The sequence below is a fragment of the Plecotus auritus genome (assembly GCF_963455305.1).
Source record: "Plecotus auritus genome assembly, chromosome: 1".
NCBI lineage: Eukaryota > Metazoa > Chordata > Mammalia > Chiroptera > Vespertilionidae > Plecotus > Plecotus auritus.
In genome coordinates, this window is record NC_137770.1 from 172,377,582 (window position 1) to 172,401,334 (window position 23,753).

The window sequence follows — 23,753 nt, forward strand, 5'->3', positions numbered from 1 at the left end:
TTAGAATAGGGAAATGCACTCTTTTAGTGGGAAGGGGTGAGGTGCATATATATTAGCAAAGCTTTAGTGTAAGAACAAGGCTTAGAAGCTTAAAACAAAATGAAAAGACAAGCCAAGACTTGGAGAAAATATTTGCATATCATATAACTGATAAAGGACTAGTATCCCGAATCTATGAAGAACTCTTTAGACTCAATAATAAAACAAACAACTCCATCTTTAAAAAATGGACCAAAATTTTTAACACTTTACCAAATAAGATTCATGTATGGCAAGTAAGCACTTGAAATGTCCAATATTATTAGTCATTAGGGAAATGTAGATAAATTCATAATAATATCCTAGTATATACCTATCATAAAGTCTAAAATTAAAAAGGTTAGCTATACCAAGTATTTGTGAGGATGTGAAGGAACTGGGACTGTTGTTTAACCCTGGTGGAAATGTAAAGTGGTATACCATTATGGAACATGGTTTGGCAGTTTCTTAAAAAGTTAAAAACATATACTTACCACATGATTCAGCCATTCTAGTCCAAGACATTTATTCTAGGGAAATGAAAGTATATGCCAACAAAAGACTTGTATATGAATATTCACAACTTATTTGTAATAGCCCCAAATGTTATACATCCTAAGTGTCCATCAGTAGGTAAATGGATAAACAAATTGTGGTATATCCACTAAATGGACTGCCATTCAGCATATAATTTCTAGGAAATATAAACTGATTCATTGTTATAGAAAGCAGATCAGCAGTTGTCGGAGGATGGGAGGGAATAGTTTATCTAGGTCAGCCTTGGGCAAACTACGGCCCGCGGGCCGGATCCGGCTGTTCTATCCGGTTCTCTTGCTCTCCCCTCCGCTCCTTTACTTTGAATTTATATTAGTTCACACAAACACTCCATCCATGCTTTTGTTCCGGCCCTCCGGTCCAGTTTAAGAACCCATTGTGGCCCTCGAGTCAAAAAGTTTGCCCACCCCTGACTAGGTTGATACCTCTAGGAGTGACTACAAAGGGCCACAAGGAAACTTTGGAGGATGAAAGTATTGCTTGTAGTGATGGTTTTGTAGATGTGACTTATCAAATTTTACACTTTAAATAGGTACAGTTTATATATCAATTATTTCTCAAAAAAGCTATTTAAAGAAAAGGACCTTACTTTGGTCACAACATGATGTCTTAATTTTTAACTGAAGATTATTTAGATCTATGATCTACTTCTTTATGATATGTTAAATCTAAATACTTAATTATGGGTATCCTTTCATTTCACCTTTTAGGATGTGGAGCCACCCAAAATTGCAAGCACAAAAACTATTTCCATTAAGCAAGAGCCCAAAACATCATCCAGTCTTCCTTCTGGCAATAATAATGGCAAGGTTCTCACAACTGAAAAGGTAAAGAAGGAAGCTGAGAAGAGACCTGCTGATAAAGTAAGATTTTATTTTAATCTAGTAAAAACAATCAAACCGTGTAATCAGTCCTTTATAGGCAGAAACAATAGTTTGTGCTTACTTCTTTTAATAATAGTGCCTACAAAGTACATAATAACGTTCAGTAAGTATATTTTGATAATTATAGATACTGATTTTTTTTGAAAAATGAGTAACATTTGGAAATATTTTGAACTATTTACTGAAGTCATTGCCACCAAATATTTGAGCCAGGGAATGTACTAATTTAAAGTATAAACTTTAATCCACAACTCAAATATTCTGAATGAAGCACTTGACAAGAAGAGATAGAGAGGAAAGAATAAAGAGTAAAGGAATAAATAAAAATTGAAAAGTAAAGGTATAATGACTAAACTGAAATTTGTTACAAAATGGCATGTACCTTAACAAGCCTACAAATAATTCTTGGGTTATCTATTTTGAATGATTTATGCACATAATTAATTTTTAATATTTTAGCACTTAGTAGTAACTACATTAAAATTTAATAACCCCTGCCCTCAAGGTGGGGTATATTAGTCCCACATGTTTTCATACTTTTAAAAAGTATTTTTCTTATTCATAAACTATATTGTATTGTTTGCTGTGCTTTTAAATTTATATAAATGCTATACTGTATGTATATGTGTGTGTGTGTGTGTGTATGTGTGTATATCTCCATTCTTGGTTAACTTACATTTTCCTCCACTCAACAATGTGCTTTTGAAATTTACCTATGTTGATCAGTATATGTCCAGTTTTCCATTTATTACCATATACTAGTAATATTCATTTCATGAATAAACCAGTTTATCCATTCTTTAACAAATAGTAATTAGCTATTTCTCCTTTTTCTCTGTTATAGTGGAGCTTCAATAAGCTGTTCTATACTTATTTCTGCACACATGATGATAGTTTCAATAGGATGTATACCTGTATCAAAGGATGTAATAGGACAGGTACATCTTCAACATTACTAGGCTGATTTCTATCCAAAGTATATTACACATATACTCTCACCAATAAAGTATAAGAATGCCAAATTCTCCATGTCTTGCCACATTACTTAATTTTTGCCAATCTGACAAGTATATCTACAACATTTATATCTTAAAGCCAGGAGACAGAATTTACTTTGAAGCAAATATAGCAATGTTAAGTCTGCATGACTGGTAGATAGTTCATTATTTACTAATATTTTTTTTCAATATATTTTATTTTACTATCTTTTTTTCAATTACAGTTTACACTCAATATTATTTGTATTACTTTCGGGTGTACAGCACAGTGCTTAGACAATCATACTTTACAAAGTGTTTCCCCCGATATTTCCAGTACCCACCTGGCACCATAGTTATTACAATATTATTGACTATATTTCCTATGCTGTACTTTATATCCCTGTGACTATTTTGTTACTGCCAATCTGTGCTTCTCAGTCCCTTCACTGTTTTTACCCAGCCCCCAACACTCCTCCCTTTTGGCAACCATGAGTCTGTTCTCTGGATCTATGAGTCTGTGTCTGTTTTGATTGTTCATTTATATTGTTCTTTAGATTCCACATATAAGTGAAATCATACGGTATTTGTCTTTCTCTAACTGACTTATCTCATTTAGCAAAATACCCTCTAGGTCCATCCATGTTGTCGCAAATGGTAAGATTTCATGGTGTGTGTTTTACGGCTTTTGTACCACAGCTATTTTACCATTTTGTCTATTGATGAGCACTTGTGATTCCTCCATAGCTTGGCTATTGTAAATAACGCTGCAGTGAACACAGGGTGAACATATTCTTTTGAATTAGTGTTTTAAGTTTCTTTGGATATACACCCAGAGTGGAATCACCGAGTCATATAGCAGTTCCATTTTTAATTTTTTTAGGAATTTCCATACTGTTTTCCATAGTGCCTGCACCATTCTGCACTCCCATCAACAGTGCACAAGGGTTCCCTTTTCTCTACATTCTTGCCAACACTTGTTTGTTGATTCATAGATGATAGCCATTCTGACAGGTGTGAGGTGATATCTCCTTGTGGTTTTAATTTGCCTTATTATGATAATTAGTAATGTTGAACATCTTTTCATATGTCTGTTGGCCATCTGTGTCTTCTTTGGAGAAGTGTCCATTCAGGTCCTTTGCCCATTTCTTCCCTTACCAGATGCATCATTGGTAAATATCTTCTCCCATTTAGTTGGATGTCTTTTCATTTTGTGGATGGTTTCCTTTGCTATGCAAAAACTTTTTAGTTTGATGTAATCCCATTTGTTTATTTTTTCTTTTGTTTCCCTTAACCATGGAAATATATTACAAAAAATATTATGAATAAAAATGTTATGAGATTTTATTGTCTATGTTTTCTTCTAGGATTTAATGGTTTTGAGTCTTACATTTAAGTCTTTAATCTATTTCTAGTTTATTATTGTGTATGGTGTAAGAAGGTGGTCTGGTTTCATTTTTTGCACGTATATGTCCAGTTTTCCATTTATTAAATAGACTGTCTGATTTACCTTCTTTGTCAAATATTAATTGACCATATAGGTATGGATTTATTGCTGGGCTCTCTGTTCTGTTCCTTTTATCTATATGTCTGTTTTTATGCCAGTACCATGCTGTTTTGATTACTATGGCCTTGTAGTATAGTTTGATACCAGATAGCATGATACCTCCAATTTTGTTCTTCTTTCTCAAAATTGCTGGACTACTTGGGGTCTTTTGTGGTTCTAGTTCTGTGAAATACTCCATTGATATTTTGATAGGAAATACATTGAATCTATAGATGGCTTTGGATAATAATGGGCATGTTAACAATGTTAATTCTTCCTATCCATGGGCATGGTATATGCTTCCATTTATTTGTATCTTCTTCAATTTCTTTCTTCAGTGTCTTACAGTTTTCTGAGTACAGGTCTTTTACATCCTTGGTTAGATTTATTCCTAGGTATTTTATTATTTTTTATGCAATTGTTAATGGGATTGTTTTCTTCATTTCCCTTTCTGATAGTTAATTGTTGATGTATAAAAATGCAACTTGCCAAAACCGGTTTGGCTCAGTGGATAGAGCGTCGGCCTGCGGACTGAAAAGTCCCGGGTTCGATTCCGGTCAAGGCCATGTACCTTGGTTGCGGGCACATCCTCAGTGGGAGGTGTGCAGGAGGCAGCTGATCGATGTTTCTCTCTCATCGATGTTTCTAGCTCTCTATCCCTCTCCCTTCCTCTCTGTGAAATATCAATAAAATATATTTAAAAAAAAAATAAATAAATAAAAATGCAACTAGTTTCTGGATATTTATTTTGTGTCCTGCTACTTCACTGAATTTATCAGTTCTAGTAGCTTTTTGGTGGAACCTTTAGGGTTCTCTATATACAATATCATGTCATCTGCAAATAATGACAGTTTTACTTTTTTCTTTCCAATTTGGATGTCCTTTCTTTCTTTTTCTTGTCTGTTTTCTATGTCTAGGACTTCCAGTACTATGTTGAATGAAAGTGGTAAAAGTGGACATTCCTGTCTTGTTTCTGATCTTAAGGAAAATGCTTTAAGTTTTCCCCATTGAGTATGATGTTAGCTGTAGATTTGTCATATATGCCCTTTATTATGTTGAGATATGTTTCCTCTATTTCCACTTTGCTGAGAGTTTTTATTATAAACTAGAGGCCCAGCGCACGAAATTCGTGCATGGGTAGGGTTCCTAGTGGCTGCCAGCTGCCGGTCGGGACCTCCCTCCCCCCAGCTGCCTGCTGCCTGCCAGGGCCTCCCCGCAGTTGGCCAGCCCCGCCCCCTGGTCAAACTCCCAGTGGAACTCCCATGTTGAGGGGACAAAGAAAAATATAGGTACATACTAAGCTGTTCTGATTTATTTATTTCTACCTTGCTGGTTTCTTTTAACATACTGATTATGAATACGTTATAAATCTTCTACAGATCTTTAGTGTGTAGGTTTGTCCCTAACTATGTAAAAATATCTGTCAAGTGGACTTGGTCATTGCATGCTGCCTATCTGTCTCTCAGTGATTTAAAGTTTATTATAACATGTTACTTTCTGATTGCGTGCTTTTTATAGATGAAATCAGACACCACTGAAGGAGCTGACATTCCAAAGAAACCTAGATTGGAGAAACCAGAGACACGGTCCTCTCCCATTACCGTGCAAACCAGCAAGGATTTAGCTATGGCTGACCTTTCCAGTTTTGAGGAGACCAGTGCGGATGATTTTGCTATGGAGATGGGATTGGCTTGTGTTGTTTGTAGGTAAGTTGTGCCTTGCCACAGATTCTTTTGTTTCTTTCTAAAGAGCAAACAACTAAACAATAAAATGTCAGACCAATTATTGTTTTATTTTGTTTTTATTATTTGTATGTGGATAAGAGGTAAGTAGATTATTTCCTATGAACTGCCAATATAGCAATTTAACATCTTGAAAATAGTCTAATATTTTATTTTCCTGACTGTGGCATCTTTAATCTCTTATGTTGTGGTAATATTTTCTGCATTCTTGGGTTCTAGAGAGAAAGCAATTATTGCTTTATTCTTTAGTGAGGAAGAGTCTGTTCAGCAGACTCAATTATTTCCATCATTCTTTTTAAGAAGTCGGTGTTGCTTTTTCTTTCCCAAAATGGTTGATAGTACTTATAAAGTAAACTGATATATATCACTTCTTAAAACACCTTTAAATCTTTTCCTTAAGATAATGGAATGAAATCAGTGGGTCACAAAGGTTATTCTGAGTGTTGTTTTAAAACATGGATACATAGGTATAAAAACATAGATAATTATCTTTGTCTATAGCAGTACATATATCTTTATGGATAAGTGTCTTCAAATTTTTCAGGTTGATATTCAGAAGAAAGATTTCTGAGTTGTACAACTGAAATGTATATAATGTTATTAACCAATGCTACCCCAATAAATTTAATTAAAAGAAACAGAACAACTTAGATTTTAAACTATTTGATGCCACAGCTATATTTTTCATTGCTAATGGCTTTTACTGCCTAGCATAGCAGAAAAGATTGCTATATTTTTTGAACTTTTATTCATGAAAATGTTAAATTCTGGTGTACTGGGACTAAGTAAATAACTATTAATTTTTGTAAACTTTAGAACCGGTCTTGTTATATGTACTTTTGAATGGGATCATTTGTTAGGGATTCATTGTTTTTGCATACATTTGTTTCACCCTTTATCTACCATGAAGGTTATTATTTTTAAATAAAGAAATAAATTGCAAAGTAATAACAGGGAGAGAATTAGTAACCGTCCATCAGGAGACCTATTATGTGATGACTAGATGCCCGGTGCATGAAATTGGTGCACGGGGGGAGGGGTGTGTGTGTGTGTCCCTCAGCCCAGCCTGCACCCTCTCCAATCTGGGACCCCTTGAGGGATGTCCGACTGCCCGTTTAGGCCCTATCCTAACTGGATCAGGCCTAAACGGGCAGTTGGACATCCCTCTCACAATCCAGGACTGCTGGCTCCCAACTGCTCGCCTGCCTGCCTTCCTGATTGCTCCTAACTGCTTCTGCCTGCCAGCCTTATCACCCCCTAACCACTCCCCTGCCAGCCTGATTGATGCCTAACTGCTCCCCTGTCAGCCTGTTTTCCCTAACTGCCCTCCCCTACAGGCCTGGTCACCCCTAACTGCCCTCCCCTGCAGGCCTGGTCACCCCTAACTGCCCTCCCCTGCAGGCCTTGTCATCCCTAACTGCCCTCCCCTGCAGGCCTGGGTCCCCCACAACTGCCCTTTCCTGCAGGCCCGGTCGCCCCCAACTTCCCTCCTCTGCCAGCCTGGTCACCCCTAACTGCCCTCTCCTGCAGGCTTGATCGCCCCCAACTGCCCTCCCTTGCAGGCCTGGTCCTTCCCAACTGCCCTCCCCTGCTGGCCATCTTGTGGCGGCCATCTTGTGTCCACATGGGGTCAGTCATCTTTGACTACATGGGGGCAGCCATCTTGTGTGTTGGAGTGATGGTCAATTTGCATATTATTATTTTATTAGATAGGATTAGAAAGGATAGAGGCCTGGTGCACCGGTGGGGGCCAGCTGGTTTGCTCTGAAGGTTGTCCCAGATCAGGGTGGGGGTTCCCTTGGGGTGTGGGGCGGCCTGGTTGAGGGGCCTGCAGTGGTTTGCAGGCCAGCCACGCCCCCCGGCGACCCAAGCGGAGGCCCTGGTATCTGGGATTTATTTATCTTCTATAGTTGAAACTTTGTAGCCTTAAGTGGAGGCTAAGGCAGGCCAGGGCAGGCAGAAAGCTTGCCTCCCTCCTTTGCCAGGGAAACCCAAGCCTCCTGCTCTCTCTGTGGCCTCAGCCATCTTGGTTGGGTTAGTTTGCATACTTGCTCCTGATTGGCTGGTGGGCGTGACTTGTAGGTGTAGTGGAGGTACAGTCAATTTGCATCTTACTCTTTATTAGATAGGATTGCTTTTTGTGCTATTGGAATTTATACTTTTTTGGTATACATATTGCTATTCAGTTGATAAGACATTTATTTATTGAACACCTTTGTCTGCACAGTAATGTGCTAGGCACTGTATGTTAGGTCCAGTTCCCACTTTTAGGCAACTCATATATTAATGAAGATGATAGAACAACATGTAAGTAACAAATAAAAAGGAATTTAACAGAGGTACAAAGAAAATGTTATGAGATTGTTGGAGGACTAGCCAAAGTCTACTACTTCTAGGAGAAATAAAAATATTATAAGAGAAAGGCAAGGAGAATATACCCAAATGTAGTTGCTAAGGCACCTTATATATTTATTAATGGTTGAGCATAAGCTTTAAAAGAAAGGAAGTGTTTGTATAGGCTACATGTTGGGGTTTGTCATTTTGCTTTTTTGTTTTCTGGTGTTTTTAATCATCTTTTATATATCAAACTTTCCCAAAACCACCTTAAAATGGCTTTAAATTGTTGCATGCACTCAAATAAGTGCAATGTTTAATGTTATATTTCCTTAGGCAAATGACAGTGGCATCTGGTAACCAATTAGTAGAATGTCAAGAGTGCCATAACCTCTACCACCAAGATTGCCATAAGCCCCAAGTGACAGACAAGGAAGTGAATGACCCTCGCCTTGTGTGGTATTGTGCCCGATGTACCAGACAAATGAAAAGAATGGTAGGAATAATTTTTTTTCTATTTTAAACAGTCTCTGTCAGTATTTTTGTTTATATGGCTTTTCAAAATAAAAATTCGATTATTATATTGAAAAATAAATCATAAAGCTGATTATTTAAATGTTTATAAAATGTATATGTTTTATTTATGTGACTAGCTTAAAGACTAGACCAGGTAATATGCACTTTTCTCTGTTCAGCTTTTACTTATTCTAATATAGCAACAAAATAACATGAATATTTCTTATTAGTATTTCAATGTACTTCTAAATATTTAAAAATACTATAATGCATTGTGGGAAATGGTGAGATAGAAAGCCTGTCTTTGGTGAGTCTGGTAGCAAAATACTGAAAATGTGTGTTCCTGAGTGAGCTTAGACCACTACACTTGTAGTTGTGTACAAAAAATGTGTTTATATGTGCATTGACAGATATAGTTACTAAGAATTGGTAATAGACAAAATAACTGATTTGTGATAGTAATGTGTCTGTCTTTAGTATATCTTCAGAGTTTTTAAAATTATTTTTATTTCACTGTATCTTAATGAAGTAATCACTGTTCTCTAAGTTTTTGCTCCCCATTTTTTATGACTTATTTTACACCAAATCTATGTTTATAGTTCTAACTCTCTTCCTGGTGCGAATTTTGGCAACTGATTGGATAGCTTTCAGTTACTTTAATGTTTTTAAATTAAAATTGTTCTCTTTCCACTCAATCCCCCCCCCCCAATTGCTTCAATTGGAAGACATTATCCTGTATATCTCTTTTAATTCCATATCCTGTTGTTTAATTCTGCTTCTTATATATTTCTCATATCTGTTCATTTTGCTCTTACTACCCTACTCCACAAATCTCTCATTTCTTGTCTGTTGCTTTAGCCTCTTAAGAGGTCTTCTTGCCTCCCTTCATCTACTTTATTCACTGCAATATTTATCTAATTCTATCTGTTTAAGTATACCCAGGGGCTTTTGATTATTGATAGAATGAGATTATACTCATTAGAGTAGATATATGGGCCTTCTCTCTTTGACACAAGTCTAGTTTTGTATCCTCTCTCCAAACACTTCACCATATATCCCATACATTCTGGCCATGGCAGACTAAATATATCATTCCCTGAGTCTGTGGTGAATTTTCATGTCCCCATATGTTTTACTTCTCAGATTCTCTTCATCTGGGACACCCTTTATTCTTTATCATCTTTGCAAATCAAATGCCCAATTTATTTATCAGTAAGACCATGTCTTATTCATTGGCATAGCACCAGAGCAGAATTCAGGACTGAACATGTCTTACATTCTGTTGTTCCAATTTAAGATATGTATAATGGTGAAAATGTGGATTAGTACCAGAAATCAATAATCAATAAGTTTAGTCTGTGTTTCCAATAGTCAAAGTACTCAGTGGGGAACCATGACTAATGTTAGAACATGATTAGAATACACCAAGGGTGAACCTGGGGAAAACCAAAAGGCATGATCTGAAGTTAGCTTCAATATCTGGATCCAGTAAACACAAGGTTTATAAGAGGAAGAAATCTGGAAACATTGGGGATGCTAAATCCAGTCATTCTAAGTATAATTGCTTTCAGTGAGATCCTCATATTATGCATTGGTTATTTCTCCAAAATATCACAAAGATACTGTAAATAGCTTCTTATATCTCCTTCCTTGCACTAACTTCTCCAACTAGGGAAGGTTCTGCAGTACACATTATTATAGGAAGACCTAGATAAGAATGTTGTGATAGTATCTGGCAGAGTCAAAGGTCATTCTTCTGTTCTAAAACTTTCTCTCTACCAGGAAATGAGTTTTGCCTCAACACTAGCTAAGAGACTCATATGACTTATTGCGGTGGTTCTCAGTCTCAGTAATAACATACACCTACTCAGCAGCATTTAGAAATATGTGGTATTTGTAATTGCTGCTTTACTGGCAATTATTGCCCTGAGTGGAGAATTACATACTTTCTGCAGTGTCTGAGGCAGTCACCCAATGAAAATTGTAGTGCCTTTGTTGAGTAGCACTGAGTCAGTGATAATATCCTAGTTCCCTAAACTAGTATTACTAACAAAGGACAAAAGCTTCTGGCATTTCTTATTATACTTCTAAGGCAGCTAAGTGAAATAGAGGAAGCAGAAGAACTAAACATGGCTCCCAGGCAGAGGTCCTGTCTGGGCTTCATTGTAATGAATCTTCATCGCTAAAGCACACGTTAGGTCAGTCTTCAGAGCTAACCTCTGGAACAGTAGATGTAGGTGGATGGATGTATAAGATGGAAAGCTGTAGTTACAGAACCATGTATTTCTGATTTACTCTGAGAGTGGCATTCTCAGAACATGGTTTTGCAGTAGAGTGAGATGGGCCCTCCTTTCCTGCAGCTAGGAGATGTTTTACCACAGATAATCTTTTAGCATTCTTAATGATATTCTTGACTTGAATGTTACTTTATAAATGACGTTTGAAAGTAGGTGCACTTTCAGTGGAAAGTATGTGATATAAAAAATGGGATGAATTGAGACTTAAGGACCAAAATTATATATAATACATCAACCGCAGCACAAGAAATTTCCACAAAAAGCTCCAAACAAGGATAAAACAGTCTGTATTCAAACTTCCAGAAGTGGGAACAAATTATTAATAAATTCCCTGGTATAGTCCTATTTGACCTTATTAGGATTGTCAGAGACAATTGAATGGCTGGGAACATTTTTCTCCATTCATTGTGGATGGCTTCTTCCAAATTCCTTATCCTTTGTAAATAAGTATAATGAATAAACAGTAACTAATATTGTCAGCAACTCATATTGTCAGCATTCAACATATTTCATACAATATGCTAAACACTTACATGATCGTAATTGATCCCCAAAACCCACATTTGAAACAGATCAGATGGTAAAAAAAAAACAAACAAAAAAAAACCCTAGTTATATAAAATAAGAAAAAATTATTTATTGGTCAAAATAAAACTGAATATGCTTGTAAAGGAACAATGGATGCAAATTTGTCTTTAATAACATAGAAATTTTTATTTGTGAGCTTTCTCTAAGAATTCAGTGTGCCTACTTCTATAGTGTGGAAAAACCTCAAAAAGCTTCCTCACTTATCATTAATAAGTTTTCTTCCCAGTCTGTATTTAAAACCATATAATTGATCTGAATTACTTTTAACTCATTCTCAGTTACCCAGAGACTTATGCCTGAACCCCAAGAATGAAACTCCTAAGTCTTTACCCAGCCATAGTAAGAAATAAATGTACTGTATTACGGGTACAAATAGTTTGTGATTTTCCTTTTCTTAAAAAACAATTTGATTTGTCTTATTAAAATGGTAATTAGCTAATCTTAATCTGCATGATTTTTAAAGCTTTTATTATCTTTATTGTTTAGAAATTAAAGAATGTATAAAAGCATTAATATGATAAAAATTTGTCTGAGTCTATACTTTTAGTATGATCACAACATTGTTTAATGTTCAACTATATTTCAGCTTAATGAGTACTGTGATAGATTTTTTTCATTGTCTTTTCTGTGCATTCAACTAAGATTTTAAAGCTAATTTAATTTTAACACTAATTTCTACAGGCTCAAAAAACTCAGAAACCACCACAGAAACCAGCTCCCACAGTTGTTTCTGTAGCTCCTGCTGTCAAAGATCCATTGGTTAAAAAACCAGAAACTAAACTCAAACAAGAGACAACTTTTCTAGCATTTAAGAGAACAGAAGTCAAGGTATAGTACATTTCATTTTTATCTAAGACTAGAGGCCCAGTTCACGAATTCATGCACCAGTGGAGTCCTTTGGCCTGGCCTGCAGGATCAGGCCGAAACCGGCTCTCAGACATCCCCCAAGGTTGTCCCAATTGTGAGAGGGTGCAGGCTAGGCCAAGGGACCCCACCGGTGCACGATTGGGGCTGGGGAGGAACACGGGAGGTTGGCCAGCTGGGGAGGGACCTCAGGAGGGCTCCAGGGCGTGTCTGGCCCATCTCACTCAGTCTCAATCAGCCAGACCCCAGCAGCAAGCTAACCTACCAGTTGGAGTGTCTGCCCCCTGGTGGTCAGTGCACGTCATAGCATGTCATAGTCAACCGGTCGACTATCTGCCCCCAGGTAGTCAGTGCACATCATAGCGAGTGATTGAGCAGCCTTAGCATATCATTAGCATGTTAGGCTTTGATTGGTTGAATGGCCAACACTTAGCATATTAGGCTTTTATTATATAGGACTAGAGGCCCGGTGCATGAAATTTGTGCACTGAAGGGTGGTCCCTCAGCCCAGCCTGCCCCCTCTCACAGTCTGGGACCCTCAAGGGATGTCCTACTGACATCTTAGGCCTAAGCCGCAGTCTGGCCTCCTTCTACAGGAGGTGACCAGGCTGATCAGGGGAAGGTGCCACCCCCATCACCCCGCTGCTGCTGCCACTGCCAGCTGCTGCAGCCAACAAGGTGTTTTAATCAACCCTTCACCACGAAAAAATGACAACTTTCTTTAGGCATTTTCAAGATGTCTCTTTCATAGGATATGACATTTCTTTCTTTTTTTATCCTCACCTGAGGATATTTTACCATTGATTTTTTAGAGTGTGGAATAGAGAGGGAAAGACAGAGAGAAACATCAATGTGAGAGGGACACTTGGATTGGTTGCCTCCTGCATGAGCCCTGACCTGGGCCCCAACCAGGGAGGAGCCTGCGGCCTAGGTACATGCCCTTGATCAGAATCAAACGTGGACCCTGCGGTCCACAGGCCGAGGCTCTATCCACTGAGCCAAACCAGCTAGGAAAGGATATGACATTTCTTAGCTCTCCAGCAGCAGACCTTCGTTTTTTCCTCCAGAAGTGAGGTGGAAAAATCCTAGATCACCTTGTTAGATTCTTATTACCCAAGTTACCAAGAACACTGCGAGTGGTATACCGGGAGCTTAGCCAATGAGCAGTCAGAAAAGGGTTTCCTCTACAGCTCACGCACAGAGGCAGGACTGCGCCGCGGCTGGCACGCCCTCCTGTCTCCACTCCGGACCTGCTCGGAGCCGGTCGTGACTGTTATGGCGTCCTGGCTAATTTGCATATTACCTCTTTATATATCTATACTAGAAGCCCAGTGCACGAAATTCGTGCATGGGGGGTGTGTCCCTTAGCCCAGCCTGCACCCTCTCCAATCTGGGACCCCCTCGAGGGATGTACGACTGCCCGTTTAGACCCGATCCCAGTAAGATCAGGCCTAAAATGGCAGTTGGACATCTCTCTCACAATCCAGGACTGCTGGCTCCCAACTGCTCACCTGCCTGTCTTCCTGATTGCTCCTCACTGCTTCTGCATGCCAGCCTGATCACCCCCTAACCACTCCCCTGCCAGCCTAATAGATGCCTAACTGCTCCCCTGCCAGCCTGATTGCCCCTTACTGCCCTCCCCTGCCAGCCTGGTCACCCCTAACTGCCCTCCCCTGCTGGCCTGGTCCCCCCCCAACGGCCCTCCCCTGCTGATCCGGTCACCCCTAACTGCCTTCCCCTGCCAGCCTCATCGCCCCTAACTGCTCTCCCCTGCAGGTCTGGTCCCCCCCCCCCACTGCCCTCCCCTGCAGGTATGAGTCTCCCCAAACTGCACTCCCCTGCAGGCCTGGTCCCTCCCAACTGCCCTCCCCTGCTGGCCTGATCCCTCCCAACTGCCCTCCCCTGCTAGCCATCTTGTGGTGGCCATCTTGTGTCCACATGGGGGCAGCCATCTTTGACCACATGGGGGCAGCCATCTTGTGTGTTCGAGTGATGGTCAATTTGCATATTGCTCTTTTATTAGATAGGATAATCTAAGATTTCATTTTTATTTTAATTTAGTTGATTAAACAATAGTTACTTGAAAAAATATTGAGGAACTTTTATATACTAAATGGCCATAGGTGGAAATTATGGTTGTATTACTATTAACATTAGGTAAAAATTATTTAAATTTTTTATATAATTATTTAATCTCTAATTATATAAATAATTTTAAAGCTTTTGTTATCTTTACTGTTTAGAAACTAATGAAATGTATAAAATCATTAATATGTTAAAAAAATTTGTCTGAGACTCTACTTTCAGTATGATCACAGTTTTAAATGTTCGACTATATTTCAACTTAATGAGTACTGTGATAGATTTTTTTATTCCAAATTGACATTCTGTGTAGTCAGACACTTAATTGCCATCAGGGATTTGCTTTAAATTCTAAATACCTCTGCCCTCAGTAGCAACAGTTTTACTCCTCATATTACTTGAGCTGATTAACCTCATAACTTCTTTCTCCCTACCTATTAGCTACTGAAGAAATATTTTTGCTTTGTCTTTTTTTATTTTTTAGTACAAACTTTCATGATACCTACCTCTATACTAAGGGACCAGGTTATTTAGTGAGAGTATCACCTTTCTCATTCCTAGGTTTGCATCCTTTAATTCACACTGCATTATTATTAATATCCTGGCATTTTGATTTCATGGAATAAAATACTTTTCTAATCTAATTTTATAACATAATTACTGCCTTTACTGAGTTACACCCAATTTTAAGCATGATGGGGAAAAAAAATATTAGCTAACCCCAGAAAATTCTAAAGTTGACTATATTATTCCAAGTGACTGCTATATAAGTAACAAAGATCCAGAACCTTGGGATGATGATAAAGAATGTAAATATAAAGTAATCTGAGAAAGATACTAATAATTTTATTTGTAGATCATTTTTTAATTTACTAGTTAAGAGTTGATATCCAAGGGATATCTATTAATGATTTGTACATTGAAACTTGGTGAGTTGGGATAGAGGTAGGAATAATTTATTGAAAGTTATTAGAGTTGCCATATTCTATATTTAAGACACTTTTAGGTAGATTTTTATACTAACCTGTTAATACTAAAGTTTATTTTTAGTCAGTCCAACATGAAATCATTTTATGGCAAATCAGTTAAGGCCTTGACTATCATGTTTGCTCTGCTTAAGAGATTTTGCTGTATTTATGATAAAAGTGGGTAAATTTTTACTATGAGAAAAATTGTTCTCATTCTCATGTAAAGAATAAGTGGCTTTCTAACTAGGATAATGGGCAAGAAAATCTATATAGTTAAAAACAGTTGAGAAATTTATACACTAAAGTAATAAGGAATTTCTTGATATCCATTATTGTGTTCTTTACATTTGAGTGTTCTCAAGTGTTGTAAGCCATCTGTCATTGAAAAGCAATACCGGTAACAGCAAGCCATTAAAATAAAATGCCATGCATACAGAATTTGCTTTCTTGTTTGTACTTCATAAGTATTGGTCTTTTTAATTACTTCAGATGGGTTTTCTTTTGCGAAGTCTGTTGAAAGATCATTTAGCCATATGGCAGACAGTTTTATGTTTAACAGAAAGAAAAAAGAAAAGAAAATAGATCTTTCAGAACTGAAAATTTAAGTTGACTGCACCTGTGTCTTTTAGCTTCCTTGAGTAACTTTTTCTCATTACCTATCTTCATTTCTCTAGGAATTTAAATTTATGTAGTTTATCTTCTCTGGATAAACTTATGTGATAGTTATTGTATGATTTTGTAAAAAATCCTATCATTTTCGGAATATGTGAACAAAAATCTAGACTCCTCTTAAAAAGTAAGATATCAGCCCTAACCGGTTCGGCTCAGTGGATAGAGCATCGGCCTGCAGACTCAAGGGTCCCAGGTTCGATTCCGGTCAAGGGCACGTACCTTGGTTGCGGGCACATCCCCAGTGGGGGGTATGCAGGAGGCAGCTGATCGATGTTTCTCTCCCATCGATGTTTCTGACTCTCTCTCCCTCTCCCTTCCTCTCTGTAAAAAATCAATAAAATATATATATTTTTTAAAAAGTAAAGATATCAGACCATTCTATTTGACTATTTTTCACATTGATTAAAAATGTTTTCATGTAAACAGTATTGAAGGCTACTTTGTAAGAACTGAAATTATTTTATCATTTGATAAAAATCATTTTATCAACTTTTTTGAACTCAGTTCTAAAAGACAAGTAGATGTATTTTAGACATAATAACTACCTAATTTTTAAGTAAGATACTACTTGTAATGCTTTATCTTTTATCTCTGTGTGAATTTAACACTTTTGTGAATCTTCTTAAGAATCTGAAGGTAGCACTGGCCAGGTGGCTCAGTTGGTTGGAGTGTCATCCGTACACCAAAAGGTTGTGGGTTTGATTCCTGGTCAGGGAACATACCTAGATTGCCAGTTCGATGATCCCCAGTTAGGGCCAATCGATGTTTCTCGCACTGATGTTTCTCTCTCCTTTCCTCTCTAAAATCTTTGTGTGTTTTTTAAATAGCCTCCGGTGAGGACTGAAAAAATAAAAAAATATGAAGGTAGAAAGAGTGCCAATGAGAAGTTCAATTCATAATTGTGTCAGCCTACAGACTAAAAGGTCCCCAGTTTGACTCCAATCAAGGGCACATACTTTAGTTGCAGGCTCTATTCCCGGCCCTGGTCTGGGCACATGCTGGAGGCAATCAATTGATGTGTGTCTCTCACATTGACGTTTCTTTCTCTCTGTCTCTCCCTCTTCCTTCCACTCTCTCTAAAAGTCAGTGGAAAAATATCCTTGGGTGAGGATTAACAAAACAAAACAAAAAAAAGAACTTAATTTTGGTGGTGTGATTTAAATTTCGCAAGTCATTATTTTTGTAAAAAAGTCCAACAATTAAACTTGTTATATTCAGAATATTATATTAGGTGTTAATTATACTTGGCTTTAAGTAATATTTATCTTTTATTTACTTTTATTTTTTCAGACATCCGGGGTGATTTCAGGAAATTCTTCTAGCACCAGTGTTTCCTCTTCAGTAACAAGTGGCCTAACTGGATGGGCAGCGTTTGCAGCCAAAACTACTTCTGCTGGTCCATCAACAGCAAAATTGAGTTCAACAACCCAAAACAATAGTGGGAAGCCTGCTACCTCAGCAGCTAACCAAAAGCCTGTGGGTTTGACGGGTCTGGCAACATCATCCAAAGGTGGAATAGGTTCCAAATTAGGTTCCAGTAACAACACTTCACCCACTGTACCATTGAAACCACCTCCACCTCTAACTTTGGGCAAAACTGGCCTTAGTCGCTCAGTTAGTTGTGACAATGTTAGCAAAGTAGGTCTTCCTAGTCCAAGTAGTTTAGTTCCAGGAAGCAGCAGCCAACTAAGTGGAAATGGAAATAGTGGGACATCAGGGCCTAGCGGAAGTACCACCAGCAAAACCACTTCAGAATCAAGCAGCTCTACCTCGGCATCCCTTAAAGGTCCAACCTCACAAGAATCCCAGCTCAATGCCATGAAGCGATTACAGATGGTCAAGAAGAAAGCTGCCCAAAAGAAACTCAAGAAGTAATGAGGCCAAGTAGGTTTTAATATCACATTACCCTAAAGATTAAAATCTTATTATTAGGACATAAACTGTACTATACTATAACTTAATAAAAAATTTCATAATGAAAGTTCTATTATTTCTTACCTTAAAATTCTAAATATTATTTAGAAGAATTTGGAAATCTTTGTTATTTTAAACCTGTTGAACATTTTTATTTTAACAATTTCTACAGTATGTGAAAATAGTGATTAGAATAACTGATTCTTGGTGAGAACTTCCAGAATCCCAGAAGACTGGTAATATATCTGAATTAAAACAAAAAAGCAGTAGTTTGTCCATCTTTTAACAAAGCCCCAATATTGATCCTGCTGAATAAGGTGCCTTACAAGGTGGCAGGGATGACCTACTAAAAAGTTTTCTATATTCCCCTAGTATTCTCCATAATCAGTGTCAATCCCAGCTTGATTCTCCCTAATCTCCCCAAATACTTCATCTCTCATTTTTCAAGATTAATTTTTCATAATTGATTTCTGACACCCCTATATTATATTTTTACCTTTTTATTACCCTATATCAATTACTTATCTATTTCTTTCAATAGATTGTGATCTACCATGCCCTTTTAATGCAATACTTCTCTCACATTGCCCACATTTCCTTACATTGCCAACGTAATATATGTACCCTAGACCTGTGATCGGCAAACTGTGGCTCGTGAGCCACATGCGGCTCTTTGGCCCCTTGAGTGTGGCTCTTCCACAAAATACCACGGCCTGGGCAAGTCTATTTTGAAGAAGTGGCATTAGAAGAAGTTTAAGTTTAAAACATTTGGCTCTCAAAAGAAATTTCAATCGTTGTACTGTTGATATTTGGCTCTGTTGACTAATGAGTTTGCCGACCACTGCCCTAGATGCCCGATGCATGAAGATTCGTGCAGAATGGGCCTTCCTTACCCTGCCTGCCGGCACAGCCTTTGCTCTGGCCCCAGAGCCGCCTTTCTACCTTCACTCCACCCGGAGCTGCCCTTCCGCCTTCCCACGCTGCCCAGAGGCCCGGAGCGGCTGGGGCGGTGTGAAACGCCTGCGTCATTGCCATGGCGATGGCACAAGCGTCCCGCCTCTGGCCGCTGGGCGCCTGTGCATGCAAATTAACCCACCATCTTTGTTGGGTTAATTTGCATACTCCTGATTGGCTGGTTGGTGTCGCAAAGGTACGGTCAATTTACATCTTTCTCTTTTATTAGTGTAGATAGTACATATTTAATACATCTTAAATTTTGATCTATCCTGGTTACACACATCCTGAGAATTGTTGAGAAAAATATACAAAAAGTCTTTGGGTGGATCATTTCTACTTGTTTACATACTGATAGCTTCTTCCTATACCATGAAAAATAAGGCTGTTTTGTTTTCACTGCCCCAAAATGTTATAGCATTCTATCAAATGTTAATTAACTTTCTTTAAAAGTAGCTCCTGTACAATTATTAAGGTTGTTTTGAAGTATGTATATGTACATTGTTAGGTCAAAATGAGTGAAGGATCTTAGTTACCTTATTTGCAAGCTAACACATTAGCCTGCGATTGTTTCATGTATACTGAAAGAAGACATGAGGCTTTCTGAATCATAGAAACAGTTTATTACAGCAAAATGCAGCAGCCATTTTGTACTCCCTGAATACATCATTTCATCCAAAACTGGAAGTCTAACAAATGCCCACATTCACCAGACTATAAACTGGAAGTACAATAAATTCCCACATCCCTTCAACCTTGATGTGTGCCACTAAATCTTCACTCTATAGCCTTTAAGCTCAAATCCTTCCCCTTAATCCCTACAACATCATTATTCTAAAATTCGTTGATAAATTATTTTTGTGAAGATAAAGCTCTTTAAATTGAGCTTGGTCTTACAAAGTGGAGTAATCATCTATTTACATGTTTAAAGTCTGCCTGCAGATGTTTTTGTTTTGAGAAACAGATTGCTGTTGATTAAATATCAATTTGGCATCAACCTCAAATTCTCTTTAGGGTCAAATGACCAAAAAAGATATATACACCCATTATTATTTGTTTATAGTTTGGACTAAACTGAGCAAAATGACCTGACACAAGCTCAGCTCAACAACTGTAACAGCTGATGTAACCTTGGTGCATAGGAAACATTAAAGCAGTCATGCACACAAATTGCATATTGGCACTTGAAATGGAAAATTTTATCCCATGTGTGCTGGATAGACTTGAGAAGCAATTATCTTAATTTCTACAGTACTTCAGAGAGGACTTTATAAGACTTGTTTAAGAAGTCATTTTTTGTGTAGCATAGCTCTTTGTGCATATAAATGTATATTTAGAATCTACACAAATGTATAAGCATACATACATTTAGTAATGTAAAACTCATTTTGATATTTTTATACATGTGTATTTGGTGTAAGAGTTGTCTCCAATTAGCTCTTAGACCTTGATTTTTCCATAAGTTAGCAAGGCTTTTTAACTGAGCATGTGATGAAATGGCCAGCTTTATATTAATAGTATTTATAATTTATTTTGTTTTTCTTACTATTTAAGTTTTATGAGGGCAGGGATCTTGTTTGTCTTGCTCACTAGGGAATTCCCACTACAGTTCTCAATAAGTATTTATTGGCTCAGTGAATGAATACACAAATAATTAGGTGAGCTAGCAAGTAAGCTTTTAGGACTGTAAGTTCAAATCCTATTTTAGTAGGAATCTGTTTAGTATCACTTTTCTGTTTTGTGTACTGTGCTTATTGTAAGATTATTTAGTCATAGATTTTAGTGACTTAAAATAGGAAAGGAAAACATTGAAAGAATATATTAGTTAAAAGTCTGGAGACCAGGTTTTGAATCCCTGTCCCTCCATGTATTAGCTGTGTGAAACTCTGTTTTCTCCTCTGTAAAAACAGATAATAATTAATGAGATAAAATTGAAGGCATCTAATGTTCAAAGGTTAGGTGATTCTGACTTAACAAAGGTGTGGTAGTACTGTTAGTAACTGTTATTATAAATTATGATAGCCATAGGTTATAGGAAATACATCATTTTACAGAAATTTTTATTCAATAATTATAAAAATTACGTAAGTAGAGAAAACCAGAAATTCATTTATATACCATAATCTAGCTTTTTAAGAAGGATACGTTTATTTAATTTACTAGGAATCCACCCTCTAGATTTTTTTTAACAAGAACATCTCATTCTAGAATATGCTAAATGTGGCTTATTTAACTGAACACCTAAAGCAAATCTTGCCCAGAGTGTAATGTCTGGCCTCAGAGACTCAGCTTGAATTCTAGTAATCTTGGAGTGCAGATTCATTATATTGGAATACTTTGGTAGATCCCAGAAAATTTAATGACTAAGTTTTTATATATATTATGTGGTATGTATCAGAGGAGGGAGGTAATTGAAAAAGATAGACTTTAAAAACACTAGCATTCTATAAATAGTAGGATATCCCTAAAGACTGTAAAATCTAGTGTCCTTCCAGTTATTGAAATTTAATTACTTTCTCATCAACTATAATGTAAACTTATGTGTCTAATTTAGCTTGAATTTGTGAGGTATAGATGTATTTAGTGTGGGGCAGTGCACTGAGTACCTTAAGAAACCATAGTTACAACAAACAGGATTTAAACAAAGTGGGTTTTTTGGCCATCTTAGAATAATTTCCTCTCTTTATTCACATGGATTTAAGAGGTTTTTACAGTGGACAAAAGGAAGCTTATGGGAAAAGTAAAAAGTTTTAAATTCCATGTTTCAATAATGAAAACTGTAATTTGTGTAACTCATCTGAACTATTCATCACAGATAGTGACAGGCACTTAAATGGTCATCTGTAAATGACCAAATTATATTTTAGACAAAATATGGACTATGCCAGCACTTACAGTATTTTATACAGTGCTGCATTCATATAGTTAACAATGTGCTTTATATCTCTCCTGCACAAGGAACCTTCATAGAATTGTTTTATACTAATGAATACTAAAACAAGATATTATTCTGAAATACAAGGAATGTTCAAATAGTGGCTTTGTGATCCCCCCCCCCCCCCGCATGACTTAAGCACCCATGGTAATTTTGTATTACTGGGATTTTTATAATTTCTAAACTTTATTATATATATTATTAATTTGAATCATGTATTTAAAAATAAATACTAAATAAAATGTATATATACACTTATTTATTTTACAAAGAAAAATAGCTATAAAAATTTTCCCTTTGTTCTTGGCAAAAAGTACCTGTTTCAGAGAATACTGTACAACAACATTTAATTTTAAAAATATAAATAATTACATTAGCATTTCTCACCAACAGCTTTATTTATGAAGACCTTTGAAAACTTATACACATCTTAACTATCTTGGGATTTTATTTCCCATAGGCCCAGTGAAATAATGCCTGGCTTTAAAATTACAGTGACTTGATCTTAACATACTAAAATAATGAGATTATTGTATAATGTAAAAAAATTTTTTTAAATAAGCCTCAGTGGCAAATGAAATGTAGGTTATGGTTTTAAAATAGCAACAACATAGTTTTACAGTAATGTTCAACACGAGAGTGGGGGACTGCAGTAGATGCTTCATTACAACTCTTGCTCAGCCGCTGACTGCAGCTATGATTTTAACAGCGTGGCTCCTTCATAGATGAGATCAGACAGGAAGCATCAGTCCTAGGCCCACACAAATGGACAAAGCTTCTCGTATACATCTGGTCAGTATTTCAGCCAGAAAAGCAAATAAATGTGCTACTCATATAATTCTGCATTGGGGGGTGGGGGGAATGGGTGAGTATTAACATCACAATTTAAATTGCATGTATATAAATTATAAATACATACATAAAATTTCCCCACTGTCTTGGTTTTGGGGTATGTTCATTGTTTCCACAAGTAGCAAATTTGGATTTCCTTTTGCTTTGCCCTAGGCAAACTGGAATTTACTTACATTTTATTATTGGGTACAAATAACCATTTCAAAGACATAAGTTTCTGTACATTTAAAAAAGAGAGTCTTCTTTTGGTACCCAACTCAAAACAAGAAAATAGTTCATGTAAAAATGAGTTACCAGTAGAATCTTATAAAACCATATTTAGATTAGGAATTATAAGAACAGTACTCCTTCTTATCTACAGTTTCATTTGCCCGCAGTTAATTACAGTACAAAAAATATTAAATGGAAAATTCCAGAAATAAAAACTCAGAAGTTTTAAATCGTGCTCCATTCTGAGGAGTGTGATGAAATCTCATGTCATCCAGGTCTGTCCTGCCTGGGATGTGAATCATCCCTCTGTCCAGCATATTTGCGTTGTTATTCTACCTACCTATTAGTCACTCAGTAGTCTCCTTGGTTCATGGTCGGCAAACTGTGGCTCGTGAGCCACATGCGGCTCTTTAGCCCCTTGAGTGCGGCTCTTCCACAAAATACCACAGCCTGGGTGAGTCTATTTTGAAGAAGTGGCGTTAGAAGAAGTTTAAGTTTAAAAAATTTTGCCCTCAAAAGAAATTTCAATCGTTGTACTGTTGATATTTGGCTCTGTTGACTAATGAGTTTGCCAACAACTGTCCTAGGTTATCAGATCGACTGTTGAGTATCCCAGTACTTACAGTAGCCTAATACTACATCATAATACCTATAATGTCACCCATTCACCTCACTTCATCTCATCATTGTATAATCTTACATCAATAGAAGGGTGAATACAGTACAATAAGATATTTTGAAAGGGAGACTACATTCACATAATTTATTACAGTATTGTGTTATAATTGTTCTATTTTATTATCAGTTATTTTTTCATCTCTTACTGTGTCTAATTTATAAAGTAC

The 23,753-nt window shown here is 36.9% G+C and overlaps 1 protein-coding gene across 2 annotated transcripts in view; it reads left to right on the forward strand.

Moving 5' to 3' along the window:
* The window catches only part of INTS12 (integrator complex subunit 12), a 30,879-nt gene extending 12,145 nt beyond the window's left edge, over positions 1–18,734 (forward strand). Inside the window, exons 3-7 of one of the 2 annotated variants that reach the window (XM_080661975.1) lie at positions 1,284–1,436; positions 5,499–5,686; positions 8,393–8,552; positions 12,139–12,285; positions 17,334–18,734. In XM_080661975.1, the coding sequence (XP_080518101.1) occupies positions 1,284–1,436; positions 5,499–5,686; positions 8,393–8,552; positions 12,139–12,285; positions 17,334–17,918 (1,233 nt within the window). In that variant the 3' untranslated portion in view covers positions 17,919–18,734. The remainder of the gene's footprint in view (positions 1–1,283; positions 1,437–5,498; positions 5,687–8,392; positions 8,553–12,138; positions 12,286–17,333) is intronic. The other variant, XM_080661976.1, reaches the window with a different exon arrangement.
* Positions 18,735–23,753: the final 5,019 nt, after the last annotated feature.